This window comes from Platalea leucorodia (genome assembly GCF_965183815.1).
Source record: "Platalea leucorodia genome assembly, chromosome: 7".
NCBI classification, from domain to species: Eukaryota; Metazoa; Chordata; class Aves; order Pelecaniformes; family Threskiornithidae; genus Platalea; species Platalea leucorodia.
In genome coordinates, this window is record NC_138829.1 from 54,026,544 (window position 1) to 54,044,803 (window position 18,260).

Genomic DNA, 18,260 nt, shown 5'->3' on the forward strand with positions numbered 1-18,260 from the left:
GGTCTTGTTCCTCTCTTTGTTGTTGTTTTCCTTTTCACTACAGTAATTATTATTATTATTATTATTATTATTATTATTATTATTATTATTATTATTATTATTATTATTATTATATTTCAATTATTAAACTGTTCTTATCTCAACCCACGAGTTTTCTTACTTTTGCCCTTCCGATTCTCTCCCCCATCCCACCCGGAGGGGGAGAGGGAGTGAGTGGCCATGTGGTGCTTAGTTGCTGGCTGGGGTTAAACCACGACATCACTATATACCTTTCACTGTAGACAATGGCTTTATTTTCCCCACCCTGTAGTCATTTTCTGTTATTCAGCCAGATTCAGACACAATTCAGCACTGGGAGAAAACTGTGTCTACAGTATTATACCCCTGCAAACAGCCAAGGTGAAGCAGGAAGCCAGCAAAGGCAAGTGCAATGATGACAAAGTGTTTGGGTAACTGAAGGCATGGACATAAAAAAAAAAAAAAAATTAGGCCCTTACCTTATACAATCCACCTCAGATAGTATTTCAATGCCTAACAAGCAATCTGTTACTATATTGAAATACCCTGGTGTAATGAACTTAGTAACCTGTGAAAGTGAGAACAGTGACCTCTTGTGCTTTAGGTTTGTTCCCACTTGGCTTGGTTCTATTTTATAAATTAATAACAAACTTCTGAACTAATCTGATTATCCTGCCAAATTCACTCTGGTTGTCTTGCTTTTTCTTCTGGCTTGATGTACTATACCCTGACTGTATTTCTACAAAGCTCACTGTTTTATAGGTGGTTATTACCCAAAACTAAAACAACCATTTTCCTCTGAGAATCAATATGAAATTTCAGGCTGGCTTTGGAATACTTCCCTTTATCTTGTTATAGATTTTTGTCCCCAGGTGAGCTTATTGCAGCTTTTTCTACTCAAAAGAAACTTGGTGGCGTATTGCTGTTTGAAACCAATATCAAATTTCAAAGTAACAGGTAACAACTTCAGGAGCTGAGAGAAACAATCTTTAGGTCAACTGCATGAACGCCCAAAATGATACAGAGCGGAAGAGAATACTGCAGAACATTTTAACACAAAGATGGCAAACTGCATGTACAAACATGGACAGAGGAAAGAGGGAAAACTACACAAATCATTTTTCCATAAGAGTTCTGACAGGATAACCGTGCCATCTACCTGCACTTCTGTACAGGGAAGAGAAGTTACAGGTTACTAACACATCCATATTTCCAGAGAAGATTACTTGTGAATTTGAGTTTTGTGAGAATGTATCATACATAAGTACTTACTAGCCAGAGAAGTCTTACCTGCTACCAAGGATTGGCTCCCCAGAGGCTCCCAAAGCAGAATAGTCCATGCCATAGAAATTCAGCCCTAGAAGTATTTTATTCCTCCATTTTGAATCAGGATCCAGTACTTGAACACAGGCTCGTACCCAGGGAAGAGGGGAATTCGGACCAGGTCTGTCAAGTTAGCAAAAATCAAACAGGTTGTCAGAAAAAGTACACATTCATTCTCAGCCTTCTCTTTTTGACTAGTGTAATTGTAAAGAGCAAACTATGGCACACAAAAATCAGTGAAGGTTAACCTACAATTCTATGAAGGTTAAATGCACATTGTTCAGTGGCTTGAAGTACTGAAGCACAAAACATGCTTGCCCCACTCGACTTTGCAATTCATTTCTAAGGTGAAGGGACACAAAACTTCTTACAGTGGGTAAGAAGAGGTTTCCACGTAGCACATTTTCTCTGTCACTGGGCCTGGCACAATGCCCACACAATAATTCAAAACTCTGTATGACTTCAGTTGCTTTCCAATACCACCCTCAGTGTTTTTACTGTAACCTGGCACAACATACTGGGACAAAAATCCACCATTTACTTACAGAAAGAACTATAAAATCAGTGACAGGTAAGCAAGACCAGTTTCAATGATTGTTTAACACTTATTTATGGATAAAACCCTAAATAGGCAACTATCTAACAAAAAGCTACATTAAGAAAAAGAGTAGAGCCTTAATATACAGAATAATTGAATCGTCATACATATATAGTATTAGGATATCATGCTCATTCCATTCCTATCTCATCAGAAAGGAGAGCATGTCATTTTAACATGGCATAAAGCATGGTGCAGCTTCGCCATACAGGAAAGATCCAGCCTACAGCACAGTATTTCAAAATGCATTCATGTTTCCAGATGGGTTTCTGTAGCCTGTACAAAAGCCCTTAGCACCTCATCTTCATAGATGTCAGGTTTACCTGGAGGAAAGCTAAACTGGATACATCTATGCTGCATATTCCATCAGGAGCATAACAAAAAACTGTTCCAATTTCAGTACACATTACTGCCTATGTTTGCTCTCCCCCAGGTAGCTAGGCTTGAAGATCTAGAGACAGGCCTGGAGAGAGATAGGAAGGAGGTATATAAATCCTTTTCAGAAGAGACAAAAGTTCCCTTCTGTTAAACCTGTCTAGACATTATCAAAATGCTAATACACTACAGGTGACAAAGGCTTTAGTGATGTAATAAACACAAAAATTATGGTATTTCTAAATCTGCCAGTTTACCACAAATATTAACTCTGGACAGCCACCTTGAAGTAAGATATACAGAATCTCCCAGGAATTCCAAAAGCATATCCTTACCTGCAATTTGGAGGTGAAATGAACCATGCTTTTGGAGAACAGTAACATAGAGCCTCTGTAGAGTTTAAGGACCTCTCAACTATGCTGCTGTTCCACTTTCACACAGTTAAAAATATTAAGTTCCTGAAAATGAATATTCATGTACAAGAGTGGGGTTTTGTGTTATTTTTCAGTCAGATCAGCTCCCTGATCTGCTCTGAGCTGCTGCACGAGCAGCTGTAACAGTACAAGTGAGGGGCTAGTGGAAGAATGGAAAGACTTCAAGCATGTCCATATTAGCAGTGCTGCCAAAAGGCAGTCTGCTGCCTCAGGATGAAGCAAATGAGTTGTCAATTGTGCTTTAAAGCTAATTTTTTCGACAATGACATGTACTAGATTATTCATATACCTATGCTGCAGAACTGTGCTAAATAACTAAAACCAAAAGAACCTGGCCTGGAAAAGAATAAGTGTCATGGAACTAATAAAAGGATAATTTTTAACTTGAGTACAAAGCCTTTAACAATATCTGGGTGCCAAATATACACTGCTGTTAGACAATGTCCTGAGTTATTGGCTTCTTCAAAAATCACCTATCCTATTAACTCATCCAAAATTTTAATATCTGATACAGTTAAAACACACTATCCACTTTAGGAAAAAAAAAAAAAAAAAAAGAACTCATGCTGTAGATTTAATAGTGACTTAACTGGGAATCAGTTCTTTCAGCAATCTTTTTCTAACATTAGATGGAGTCTTACCGTTGTGGTGTTGAATAGTCGTATGTCATGAGACTGAAGCTGTCTATTGCTGAGGCCAACTGATTGAATTCTTTGTTTGTGAACATTCCCGGCTGGTTAGTCCTTTTAAAACAAAGCAAAACAAAAACAGGAAGAGAGAAATTACTACAATAACCTGGCTTATTCTCTCCTTCAGGTTTCATACCATTTGATCAGGTAAGAAAAATCTTTCATTCCAAGGTGGCAAAAAAGATATTTCAGTGCCATTCTTATAATAAATGTCTAAGAAAAAAAAAATATTCAATGCTACTTATGTTGCCAGTGGGAAGAATCAGACTTCCACAGCATACTTACCAAATCAGCATTTCCAGCATGGCTACAATAGTGATTATAAGGGCTGTGGACTAATGAAATTGCCTTAGGTAGCAATCAACTGAACTCTAAAAGCTTTTACAAAACCTTTAATTGCTTGGCCTGTCAAACTGTTTTTGATACTTATAAAACTAAGTTATCTGAGCCATACTTAAATGAATGGATGGGTGCAGCTGTTGATACAAAAACATAAGCCAACAGTAATATTTCATTAATCTCAAAAAGAATGATAATTTCAGCTTGTACTGTATTTAAGAAATTCTCTCTCACTGGTGAAAAACACTTTAGTTTCTTTTCATTCCCTTCCAAAAAAGTCCTAAAAAGTAGAAGGCCAATATAACTGCCTGCTTTTAGCAAAAGAATATACAAACATCTTTTCTCTAGACAAAGCCACGTCCATTTCTTTCTTCTTTTGGGGCAGGGGTAGAAGAAATCCATTCTATGACCTTCTCTAGACAAAAGTCTAGTTATATCTTCTGCATATCTTTTCATGAAATATGGAACACTGTTCTTACTTCCCCCCTTTTTTTGCTTATTCTTGATTTACAAAATCTAGCACTGGGTTAATATCTACCTTAGCTTCATGGGTGAGGGGGTGTATTTTTGACAGTTTTGGACTCATAGAGACTACTGACTTCCTTCAACCATTCAACTCAAACAATTAATGCAAACAAGTTGCCTGAAAACATTGAATCTGTTTCAAAGAGAATTCATAACTTCAAACTAGCAGCACACATAGCACAGCAGGGAACATAAGGCAGCCTTAATCACACTGCAAAGATGGGACTGAAATAAAAAGAAGCTACTGCTGCCAGGAAAACCATGTCCTCAGCCAGAGGTCTCTGTGGCACATTAAGATCAGACAGACAGGTAGAGAATTAGCATGTTGTCCTAAATAGCCTGGGAGAGCAGGGTTCATAGGGGAACACTATAAAAGAAAAGAAAAAAAAAAAAGGTGGTTTAACAGCTACAAACTCTGTGGTGTGACTCTGCCATTCGAGAGGCAGACTTAGAGGACTGTACAAGATTCCTCTATAGAGTAGAGAGACTGAAGAATCCAGACCTTCCCAGTAATATCAGAAACGCCTACTTGATCTAGAAATTAGTAGGCAACCCCTGTCTAGACAAGGTACACATTAAAACTGCTCACGTTCCATCTTAAATGTAAAAACCAAAAAGATGCTCAGTGACAGATGCAAGTAACAAACTGAAAAATCACTTATTTTGACCTTTATCACTTTTGGATCAGTGTACAAATTCTCCATCCAACAATATGTGCTGAGTGGATCACAAGAGCATAACAGCGTTCATTTATCAGTTTACAAGGACATTTTCTGTTCCATCACATTAGGAAAGAGGTTAACAGAGTACAGGTTACAAATGGGGCAGATTAAATCATTTAACATGCCTATTTTGTTATAAGGGAGCAAAGGATGAATGATATTTGCAAGTCAGGTCAATGAACCTGACCAAACATACACTGGATTATGTAGCTCTAATCTGTATGAAGCATAGTGGTGTTCTGGAATTCTCAAGTTTTCAGAGCCAGTGATATACTTGTTATAATAAGGAGAAATCCCACCCCTTTCCGGGGTTTTAACAAATTAAAACAAATCTTCACTTCTGGAACCTACTGGTGGACCTCAGTTTTTTTGGATAGTTATCTGCTTGTCATTTACTGCAATTGCAAGCTACAGTTGTTCTGCAAGAATAAAGAAAATGAAAGACATCTTCGAAACAATGTCATGGCAACTTGGATGTCTGTAGGCAAAACAATTCCCCAACACAAACTCCAGCAAAACACATTTTCAGTAAATTGATTGTGATTACTCATGGAGGGAAAAGCATAAAAAGTAATTATAATGTGTATTAGATATTAGGGCAAGTTGGATTGCTTTATAGATTAAGCTGGGCAGTACTTTAATGAAATTTATGTATGTAACTTGCCCTCTACATCCATTTTTCATATATACTGTCAAGGAATACAAAAAAACCCCCACCCCAACCAAAACCTCCTAGTTAAAATGGATATTGTCACAATTTTCTCCAAAGCATTCTTGTAACTGAACTACTTCCACTACAAAGGAATGCCCTCTGAGGAGCAAGGTCATAAATTTCCAACTTGGAACAAACCCAGCAGCAATGAATACACTTTGTCCATTCATGGATAGTGTTAAAACACCACCACTCTTCACAGAAAGCAAGCACCACTCACCAGCTCAATCAGCACCACCAGCCAATTCTGCTCTAGTCAAGCACTTTGGGAAACTACCCACTGGAGCAAAAATAAGACTATTTGATTCATGCCTTCAGAATTGTTCTGAGTCAAAAAAATTGACGCTCAAGGATAAAAACCAAGTATGTTTCAACAGCTATCATGCTTCTCGTTTGAGGTTTTCCAATCATTCTGATATTTAATTGTAAACTTAACTCAAGGGCAGGTAGGTTCTACTGACTACATTGTTGAGAAAACCAGCACAGAGAAAGTCAAGAGACTTGGCACAGAATATGCAAAGTCCATGAGAATAGAAGTTTCCAAGTCTAAGCCAAAAGCCTGTCATTCTTCTAAGCCTTGAATACCGTTTCCGAAATATTCAGTGAAGTGGCAGAAACTTCATCATCATTTATGAGCACTGTACAATATACTACACTAGTACAACACTAAAGACAGCTTGTTATTAAATTGTCAGATGACTAAAACCTTGGTGATTTTATTTGCTCACTATCAACATCACAAACACGAAGGAGCAGAAGTCAGGTGTATGAACTTGAATAACAGGAAAAACAAATTATTTAATATATCTGAGAAGTCTCTTTGAATGGAATTAACCCTGACCTCTGAACTGCTTCATTTGCTTTACCTTTGAGTTCACCATAAGACACAGTTCAAAAATTACACCTCGTTTTGGAGTCTAACAAGTGTACTCATAAAAAGAGTGAAGTTGAATACTGAATACAAGAGAAATCTGCTGTTTAAAGAAACCTGCTCCTACTGGCCTAAAAATATACTGAAATTATGCAACATGCACTATAAATATGAAACAATTTGGATTCAAGAAGTAAATTTAAGGAGAAAAGAATATTCTTTTTATGTTAGCTTATACTAAATCCTTTTTATTACTGTTCTAAGAGCCAGACACTTCATATGATATTTGCATTTGTATTTTTCTAACTCAATACCTTAAGCAAATGTCATTCAGTTTCCTTAACATTCCGCTCAAATGCACTAGGGTTCTTATGTGATTCTTTTATCATTGTTCAACATAGTTAACTCTGAAACTTATTAAATACTAGCAAAACCCCCAACTATTCAGGTCTGGAAACAGCCATCTAATCTCAGCAAAATTTGCATCTATATGGACTGTAAAAGTTGCTCCATTACGAGAAATTCACCACAGAGATGAAATTTATGGCACTTTAACTGCAGTAAAAAACACCTCTGATGCTATATATACAACAAATCATTCGTTTCAGCTGAGGTCTGGATATAATGTCCGTCATGATGTGTATAGGACATTATCCCAGGTGCTTATGCTGGTTGACAGTAGGGTCAATATGAGTCAGCAGTGTGCCCTGGCAGCCAAGAGGGTAAACTGCATCCTGGGGTGCATCAAACACAGTATAACCAGCCAGTCAAAAGAGGTGATTATCCCACTGTATTTAGCATTGGTGTGGCCTCACCTTGAGTACAGTGTGCAGTTCTGGGCCCCACAACTTAAGGGTGTTAAGGTACTTGAATGCATCCAGAGGAGGGCAACAAAGCTGGTGAAAGGGCTGGAAGGTATGTCTTAAGAGAAGCAGCTAAGGACTTTACGTTTTTCTAGTTTGGAGACAAGGAGGCTGAAGGGCGACCTCATTGCTCTCTACAGCTTCCTGAGGAGGAGAAGTGGAGAGGCAGATGCTGATCTCTTCTCCCTGATATCCAGTGATGGGACACATTGGAATGGTTCAAAGCCGCACCAAGGGAGGTTTAGACTGGACGCTAGGAAGCATTTCTTTACAGAGAAGGTGGTCAAACACTGGAACAGGCTTCCTAGAGAGGTGGTTGATGTCCAACACCTGTCAGTGTTTAAGAGGCCTTTGGACAATGCCCTTAATAATATGCTGCTTTTGGTCAGTCCTGAAGTGATCAGGTAGTTGGGCTAGATGATCGCTGTTGGTCCCTTCCAACTGAAAATATTCTATTCTATCTTTTCTGTCCCTTTGTAGGGAACCACTGAGTTACTGAGCGAAAAAGCACTCTAGTTTTTGAGCATAATGTTTAAGACACAGAAATATTTCTAATAAGTGATGCAGTCCTTTTCTTCTACAGAGAACAGCTGTCCCTGAGACACATCAACACTTTTGCTTTAGACAAGCCCATTTCCTTGAGAGGTGATGAAGCTTCCACCACACGCTTTTAAGAGATGCATTTTCTTGGATAAAATACTGACTTTCCTGCTGAAATCTTGTTTATGTGGCCCAGTATTAATTTCTTCCCATTCTTAGCTATGTCACTTTTAACTTGACTAAGAAGCTCCTTTACTTTGTCGAGAGATTCACCGTTTCCATTTGTAGGCTCCTGACCCAAATTACTGCTACACAACACAGTAGGAGAGGAAAAACTATTCCCCTGAGAGCATAGGTCTTATTTGCACATATTCCTGGCAATTTGTCAGTATTTTCTGTTAGCACACCGCTATATGTATATACAGAAGCTATTATAGGGACAACATCACAGACTTAGAAAAAGAAATCACCTGTTTTCTCTGGTATTTCTGTATACACAGCTTAGAATTTCACAGTCCCTTTTTACCATTCTATCCTTTCACATCTAAAATAAGTGCAGGGGAGTTTGTTTCATAGCCTAGAATGTCTATTACCTGAACCTTCCAAATAGCATATGTTCATGTGTATCAAAATTCCCATTAGTGCTTTACTGATAAGTATTTCTATAAGGTTTTGACTTTGTAGTCTTTCATATTGAAAGACTGGAAAAAATACTTCAACCATGCAAGCCACTTTCATTTACTTTCAAATGAATCTACATTTTCAATTACTTCTTGTCTTACTATGATTATTCTCAAAATGAAATAAGATAAGGAAAAAAAAAAAGTCTGTAACTGACTGCTATTCCCTGCAAGTTCGAACTGCATTCTTGTTTGGTTACCTCACCTTCTCCCTCCCTTATAAAAGAGAAGTTTTCTGTATCCTCATGTCTTTGAATAGTCCTTCATAATGGAAAACTGATTGATTTTCTGTTTCCTGTATATATCTATTTTAGAAGTCATCTTCTCAGTAATGACTTAATTTTCTTCTTGTGTATAATTGTTTTCTCTGTAAAGCAACTGTTTGCAAATCTTCCCTTCTCCCATCTTGCACCATCAAATACTTCATATATTTCATAGCTCCTTGCAGTTAGCTGCACTAAGGTATAATCCTATTGCATTTTATGAACACAGACCACTGAATTCAGTTAATGCACAATCACTGAATAAAAACTCACCGTTTCTTCCTGCATCCAGTCTGTTCTACAGCAAATAGGAGAAAGAGCTAAAATCTCTATCCTGTGCATCACACAATTATAGGCATTGATAATGAAGTAGTCAAATGCATAAACAAGTTAAATCTGAAATAATTTTCTTTTCAGGAAAAAACCTCTTGGCAGTTTTGTAACTACCCTATCTCTTTTTAGGTTCTCCAAAACTCCGTAAGGATGACAGCTCACTGAAGTAATTCTCCACTGTCAGTATTTAGAAAACAGTTCTATGTTGAGCCTGGTTTCCATGGATGTTTTGCAACTAGATGCTCTGGTGTCTTACAGATGTTCCATTTACAATGCCCTCTCACTGCTGGGTCTTAGGAAAAAAGATGGGTCATCTTCATCTGTCCAGCTGCCTATTTTCATGAAGTGGCAGGGACCTGACTATTAAAACTTTACGTCTACGTCAATTTTGCTTGAAACTGGTCAAATGCTAAAAAACCTTTTGCGGGGAGATAAAGAATGGAAGAGATAAAGCTTACAGACACCTTGTTTCCTCAGAAATCTTGCTAAAAATAGATTTAAGGTCTGTCTGCAATAGTATTGGATGAAGCAGGCAAGTCAACAACAGGACCTTGACACAATACCGCTGTTCAAATCCATGAAAAATACTTACAGATCTAATCCTTGCTGTCAAAAAAAGAACATGACCATACTGAATGATTAACCAAAATAGAGAGATTCTCAGACAGATGACAATAGATTTAATACATCGTGGGGGCTGAATTCCATGCAGTCGATTGGAGATTTTAAAAAGCGCATCGTGATCTCCAACTCTGACCTCTCTCCCTCAGTGAACACATCCTTGCAGACAATGTATCAAGGGTTTTACAGAGATGCATGTTACTCGTTAAGCGTTTTGGAAGATGCATATGCTTAGTATTCAAATACGTTCACAAGCATTTGCAATACAGCATTCTTTTTCTGCATTTCCTTTCTAAGGACAAAAAGTTGCAGGAGCTGAAGAATTGCATGCAATGATCTCAGTTAAATCAGAGCTTAAACATAGTATCTGATTTTGTGGCCTACAAACCCAGATCAGTATGACAAATCAGGGACTATACATTGCAAAAAAAAAAAAAAAAAAAGTTAGTCCACTGAACCACAGTGTTGAGGTCAGTCCATTGCAGGAGAAACAAATAACACAAATTCCAAGTTAGTATAAATTTCTTCCCCCCCCCCATCTGTATGAAAGTCCTATTCCTCCTAAAACAGAAACGTAAATCATACTGAAAGGTAACTCCATAAAACTAGTGCAATCACCACTGCTCACATATACTCTTCCAGTTGTGGCTTTTCATCTGATTCTACTCTTTGAACACTCTCCCAATTTCACACACTGAAAGTGTTGGGATGGATGAAGGCAGAGACAAAAGCAGGAGGTTCCTTCCCCTCCCAATTAACCCCCATCTTCTTAACATCTCCAAATCACATTTTGCTCATGTAATGAAAGAGTACCTTATTGTTAATGTCAGAGAAACATCATCTCAAGAGATATAAATTATGAAAGAATGAGCTAATGAAAACAAGGACAATTTTAATGGAAACATGACAATTTAGCAGTTCATTTCTAATGAGCTGGAACAGCCTGAATATCCCAAGATAATGACTTTAGCAAGCCTGAGCTAGACATTAGGGAGAACCTTCTAATGGTGCAGGTAGTCTGGGAGCACTGTAATAACATTCATTCATTGGTAGATTTTAAGAGCTTGTTAGATAAACTTCTATCAAAAGGCACATATTTATAGTTTATTTTGCCTTAGTATAATGCACCTTCCAATACTATACTATTCAGAATAGTAGCTTAAATTCAGAAATAAAAACCTGCAACCCTACTTGTGCGCTGTCTTTGGCTGCTGCACTAACTTCATTATAGGAATAGTAAAATTCAGATGCCTTCAAAGAGCATAAGGGCTATCTGTCAGTTGTCCACAGAAAAGATCACAATTTAAAATAAAAAAAAAAAAAATCTCTACCGAATGCATCCTAAAAACACAAACCAGAAAGATTTTATTAGCATTACTGACCATGTTCAAATTTTCTTAATAGCAAGAATCTGTTTACCATATTCTCAGATTAGATTAGGACAGGCATTTAAAAACAACAGCAAAACCTAGCCAGCTTGACAAGCAAGAAAATTGTAACAGGGTACTACAGATTCACAATACAAAAGAGCTGGGAGTGGTTACTTCGCACAATATGAGTGCTTCATATCACTAGGGGACTGTAAATGATAACAGACTAACAAGTAAAAACTTGCTGTATTTTCATCAGGAAACAAAATGGTATTTATGTACCAATTGAAATTTTTGCAGAACATTGAGGGCTGGCACTCTTCCTTAATATACATATCCCATCCCAGCTGTTGCCTTTGCAGTACTTGCTCTCCAAATAGGGAGAAACATGGGATCTGTTCTTGTCATGGAGTAGCCTACACAGTTTTCATGAAGCCAAACTAATTACCTGTGGCCCATCTGGTTTAAACTAGTAACAGAAGTCAAGAAGGAGAAACATGCCAACAATTACATGTCCTGAAAAGAAAGCATGAAATCCCAGCAGACACCTAGGGACAAACGAGCCTGAAAACTGCTGTCCTCAGAGCAGAGGCATGCTGGCAGACCAGTCTGCACCACTTACACTGTATTTTTCAAGTAACTTAAGAGTTTGTATCTGAAACTCTTAAGCTAATGTAAGAAATTCACCTGTTTGACAAAAGCAGACAATCTGAATACCAAAGAAGAAAAAGGTTTTTTCGATACTTGTCATTGTATTTACTGTTTCCATTTTTGGGGAGGTTAACTGCTCTCCTTTAATGCTGTTATGTTCCTTCAGCCTCTTCAGAGGAGTCATTTAAGCAAGACTACGCATAAATGAACATCCACTGTGTCACCATTTGGTTCTCCTAATTTCCGAACTATTCTAGTGCCTTTCATGCCAGGGCTTAATGCCCAGGCAAGCCATGCTCCAATAGCAGAACATCACACAAAACAAGCTTGTACCCTGGGGCATATGAACCTAATTTAAGAACTCTAACACACCAAATGTAGGCTTAATTTCCTTGTTGCAAAGATTTAAATGCTCACCAGGGTTTTGGAGTGGTTTTGGGGTTTTTTTTTTTGGTTGTTTTTTTGTTTGGTTGTTGTTGGGGTTTTTTGGGTTTTTTTTGAAAGTTTTCCAGCTTCACACTGAAACTTACGCAGTAATTGCTGTACAGCAGCTGGCTCAGAACTGGTAGAGCTACAAACACCAGACATGGTGAGGAATACATTCCACTCTTTCTTCTCTTTGACTGTCATTAGTTGACCTACAGATTATTTTAATGATTCTCCCTAGCGGGAATTCAAAAACTGATGTGTACACCTGCTTCAGCACATGTCAGTACAGTCAGACCTTGGCTGCATTAATTTTATATAGTAAGACATAGCCTTTAAAAAGCGACTTCTAAGAATAGATTTGTTCCTCTCAAGTCCTTTCTGAACCTATACAAAACGCATTGAACCTTTCATGGCTGCAGTCAGAGCCATGCTGTACTGAGCTGGCAGCCCAACGAACAGCAGTGAAAACAGGGCAGTCATTGGCAAAGGAAAGAGATGTAGTTGAAAGCCATTAACAAGCATTCAGATTTACTGTAGCTAACAGAATTCAGTTTAAAAAGAGATGTGACTGAAAGACCTATACTTTAAGCCTTTATACAGGGAAGTAAAAAACCCCATGAGCTCAACAACATGACTCTAGTATGATTCAATAGTATTACTATAATTTGAAGAGGTTATTAAGCTTTCTCCAATAACTGTTACTCAGAAGTAGTCAGTAGTCATTTCTGACCCAGTTTTCTGCTCCCCTCAATATAAACTCATATCTCAAGCTGTATCCTGTGATCCAAGTCACACATATCTTACTGGTTCTTTAATATGCAAGAAAAACTACTATGCCAGTCAGCTAGCCTAGAGAGCCCACGTAAGAGTCATTTCTATGCCTTTTTCAGTGCTGAATTTTATGCACAGAGCCCAATTTCAAAATCTCTTGATACGTAACTGTACTCTCCATATTCCTGACAGTGCCTTTTTTTTTAGGCTACTCACAAGAAGACTGATGACTACAGGAACAATGGAGGGCAATGTGTTATTATCAACTAGGCACAACAAATCGGAAACTGTGCATAGTTACAGTTTTCAGATTTTCCTTCCCAAGTCCCATTTTCTGTAATTTGCTTGCCCAAAGAGATTGTTTTCCAGCATCAAATTTCTTTATTAGCAACAGCAAGCGTGGGATAGCATACTTGGTGTATATACTAGCTAACTCTACCATGAATATACACTGATCATTTTTAGAATTGCTTGCTTTTATGTGACCTCATTTGTCAAATGGGAAGGAAAAGTAAGAAAGACAATCAGACATGTAGAAAGATCAGAAAAGTGCAGCAGGAGTATTACTGATTCCAACAAAATAAGATTACTATGGCCAGGTTTTTCACAAACATTTTGAACTTTCATAACATTAAGTGTAGGTATTGGTAAAACAGTATCCTACTTAATAAATACTACTCTACAAAGTTTTTTTTCTAGTGTGCTGTTATTTGACATAATCTGGTAATTTAAAACTCCATCTGAAACAAGCAATACGTTTCCTGCTGTTTTGATCCCTGGCTTATTTACTTACCAACATTTCAAGGCTTTACATTCTGCACTGCACAGGCCTGCCTGAGAATGATGTTAAAAGTAAGTGACGGTTCCCATTTCACTTCAAAACAGAGACATCTTAGAAGCCATTTATAATTTAATTGAATTTGTTTACCACACATTATTATAAAAATTACCCTGTTGTTTACTTGCATATTCTGCTTCAGAATTACTACTTGCTAGAAATGCTTCTAAGGAAAACAGTGCATATATACCAGAATAGTGAACCCACAAACATATCATTCTGTATACACAAAGTTACAGCAAGGCAATTGAATCTGCAGCAACTTCTAAAGATGACAGACTCCTAGTGAAAAACACAGATTACCTTAATAATTACAAGTATCCATTCATAATCTACTTCTAAGAGACTAAAATACCTGTTTCCTTCATCACATATGCAAAACACTGGTCAATTGTGGCATCCATTGAGCTGGGCAACTGTGAGGTCAACAAGCAATTTTCCATCATGTACTCTTCCTACTTTTCAGCAAAGTATGCATGTATATTTATAGGAAAGGAGGAAAAGACCATGATATCACAAAGTAAAAGGAGGGACAAGTTGTCTGCCCTGCTCCCGACCTTTCCCAAGAGGCAGGGTAGCAAAACTAAGCTGATATCCACTGCTACTGGATAGCAGCAATGAAAGACTGCATAGATTCTGGTAATTTTCATTGCACAGCAGCTGTGGAAAGAAAGAGCCGAAGCTACTTAAGACAGTCCTTTACGTCCGCAATGTTTTTGGAGCAAGAATAAAGAATAAACTGAGTGCTAAAAATCTTAATTTTGGAGAAGTGGAAGTTTAGAGGTGGAAAATACTGATGGTATGGGACCTAGGGAAGCTTTAACTAATAGGGAGAGAGGCTGTAGATTTTTTTTTTTTTTTTACTCTTACATATGCAAATACAAATATCCGAAGTTAGGGATGCTTGCCGTATTTTGAATGAGGAGCATACATTATGTTCAAATATTTGAAGAGAGAAAAGTGGCTTGGGTTCCTGCAGCTTTCAAATGAAAGCAGCTGCACTACTGCTGTGCATCTCAAGAAGCCAATAAAGACACACAAATTTGATATGGATTATTTGCCAAGATTGCAGTAGCTTTAATATGCTCTTTTCAAAGCCTAGAATCAAAAAAGTAAAAAATGAAAGACATGCTCAACTACAGATTTAACTGCATGTGTTTCACAAGTAAGTAACAAGTTGTGAGCAAGACTGCTGCATAGCAGAGAAGTATGCTGCAAACTCTCTAAAGAACAAATAGGTATTAAAACAGCATTACAGTGGAGTAAGTTGAAGAACCTGAATATCAAAACTTCTGGTTTGCAGGATGCTTTGGCACAGATTGGATATCCTGCTTTTCAGCCATCTCTGGTTCCAGCTACTTAACAAATGAGTTTCATTATTTCAGCTGTCTGACTTTCTTTTAAAGTTCAGAGAGCAAATGTATATTGTTAAAGCATTTTCTTCTTGTATTTATCTTAAGAGAGTATACTAAATTTAGCATAACAAAGGTAGTAATAACTTGACCTTTAGCAAGAACATTTTAAAAAGATAAATCACTTCAAAATGCTGGGGGGTGTCCATCCCCCAAATCCACTGTTACATACCTTGCTGAAAGCATACAGAACAATTCTAGGATTCCCCCTAATACAAAGGTGGATCTTGATCCAGAAAACTTATAGTGAGGTTTAAGAGACCACTGATTCTCACAACAAATGAAAAACACAAACAAACATCCACCTATTCTGAACAGTCAACCAGTGGTCTAAAGGAGGAAAACCCTGTTACATAAATCTCTCTTCATAAACAGCAAAAACACTAGAAAAAGCTTCCCAATTTCTCTGGAAAAGTTCTCTCTTTGCTTTCTACTCTACCAAAAGAACTGTTTTTAACAAGATAATGTCTTGTTTTCCTGGAAATACAATTTCTTCCTTCCCAAAGAAAGGATTAGTATCCTCTAGCCTTTACAGCCCCCATACAGTCATGGAAGGATTTCAGCTATATGTGTTTAGAAAAGACTAAATATTTGTCCAGATTACTATCAATCTTGGAATAATTCTGCCTAAACAGCATGACAGTAAATAGGAATCTGTGTTAACTGCCTCTTTTTTTTCCCCCAGGAATCTCCTAAAAGAAGGTAGGTTAAGTCCATATATTCACATCTTACCATAGCAAACCTTACTGTTCAATGAATGAAGAATGCTGTTTCAAAGCTACCAAACAAGACAGATAGTCTTTTCATGACAAAAATACAGGAATTTAGAATCAGTCTTGTCTACCCTCTGCCTCTACTACTACAAAACTAAAGCAAAACCAGTACAGAACATTCCTCCTGACCTTGTTCAGGAACATCAGCAGATCCAGCTCCTAGAACAATGAGTACACTATAATAAAGATTTTCAAAACAGTACTAAGCACCATTTGAACATAAAATGCATTCTCTTTAATGGCTTAAATAAAAAACACTTTGAGGCTGAAAAGAGGAAAATTGCTGAATCACAGTAAAACACTGTCAAGGCTTTATAATCTCCCTACTCTAACAACGGTGATACAGTAATGGTTCTTGAGATATTTTCAGTTTTTCCTCAGAGTCCCTTGTCTCATAATGCATACGTAAACTAAAAATATCCTCTGCCAGCAACTTCTCATTGCTTTTAAAAAAAATGTAGTGTCAAGAACACTTAACCTCAGCATAACCCAAATCAGTTACTAAATCTTAAGACTTCAGACTGTTTGAAATGTAAGAAGTGCTATGATTTTCAACTTTTTTCTTTTTTTCCAATCAAACGAGATCAGCCACAGTAAAGAAGCAGCAGTTAAAAAATGATGGTTGGGATATAACTGCACTTAGCTGAGAATGTATGGGAAGCAGAAACACACTTTGAGATGCTGTGCTTCACGTACAGATATGGCAAACTTTTAACAGCAAGGAGAAAACAGCCAGCACAGTATCTGACAGAAAATGTTTTGTCACAGGCATGTTTTGTCAATTTTAGACAACTCATGAAAATTCACATAAGGGTATAAATTTAACAGTATTGGCCTCTTCAGTGTTTTAGATATTATTTTGGAAATGTTCTCCTGTCATTTTAATTCACTGAGGCTAAAAGCAAGCCTATACAGTCTCAATTTAAGAACAAAATACCAAAACCTGACTTAGGTATCTTCAGCTCTCTCCATTCCTTCGCTGTGTCTGCCCCACCCACCCTTTTTTAATCACAACTAAAAGAAAAACTTCTCTAGATTTCTAGCTTATCTAAAACTTTTTTTAAAAAAAAAAAGAAGCCTTCAAAAGTATCTATTAAAAAAAGACTAAGGCTAGCTTGAGTCCTAGGTGTATCCCCTGCACAAAGAGCTGCCCACAGCTCTTCAAGAGAAACAGGGGGAAGGTGTATTTGTGAATGTTTGCTTTCTTCCTGGGACAGAGGAAGAAAGTTTCACAACAGAGTGTACTCTTTTGCTTCCTTCTCCCACTGGCTCAGCTCTGCTTCTTTGCACTCTTCTGCTGAACAGGCATTTATGGAGCATTAATTCTGCCACCCCAAGAAATCAATAAAGGTGCTGTTCTCTCTTTTCTCCCCGCACAGCTGTGCATCACCTGCTACCTAGATGTGTATCGCCAAGTTCAAAATGCATGTGAAGATTCCAAAATTTTCCTAGGTGTTTCTACAGTATTTTGCCATCTGACATTATTCTTTTTCTACTGTTCAACCTAAGAATTCTTAATCATGAACTACGAGTATTTTTATCCTTTTCTTCCAAGCTGATGTAAAGACCAATGTATCACTGTCACTTATACAGCTGCTGTCGACACATTTGAAGACTTATTATGTCTCCTGACACTTTTTTCCTCTTTTTAATATACTACATACAGTTCTTCAAACTTTCCTCAAAGGAGACATTATCTGTACTTCCAGCCATTTTTCTTGCTTTCCTCTAAACACTCTCATTTTCCTACATCCTCCTATAAATATAGTACCCCAGACTCAGTTTTCCATGAGACCTGCCTAGCGCTGAGAGTGGAATAAATACCTTTTGTCACCCTGGAAGCTCCCTGCCAATCGTCTCAAAATGAAAAGTGTCCCTTTCCCTACATCTCACAGCACTGTTGCCTTGGGATTTTGAAATTGTCTGATCCTCTTCCAACACAGGTCTGCCCAGAAAGTTTCCATGCATTTCATGTTTTACTTCTCCCTCCTTAATATAGTATTTTATATCCATCTTTACGTAATCTCATGGCATTAAACCCAGGTAATTTTTAATGTTTCTGGAATAACTTCGAGATCTCATCACCTCCTGTTAAATGTTTACTTACCAA

General features: G+C 37.5%; 1 protein-coding gene across 2 annotated transcripts in view; it reads right to left on the reverse strand.

Moving 5' to 3' along the window:
* Window positions 1-18,260, reverse strand: part of CHID1 (chitinase domain containing 1) — a 137,420-nt gene that overhangs the window by 78,387 nt on the left and 40,773 nt on the right. For both annotated transcript variants that reach the window (XM_082317127.1, XM_082317128.1), the window contains exons 9-10: window positions 3,390-3,491; window positions 1,309-1,464 (exon numbers count right to left, since the gene is read on the reverse strand). In XM_082317127.1, coding sequence (XP_082173253.1) covers window positions 1,309-1,464; window positions 3,390-3,491 — 258 coding nt within the window. The remainder of the gene's footprint in view (window positions 1-1,308; window positions 1,465-3,389; window positions 3,492-18,260) is intronic.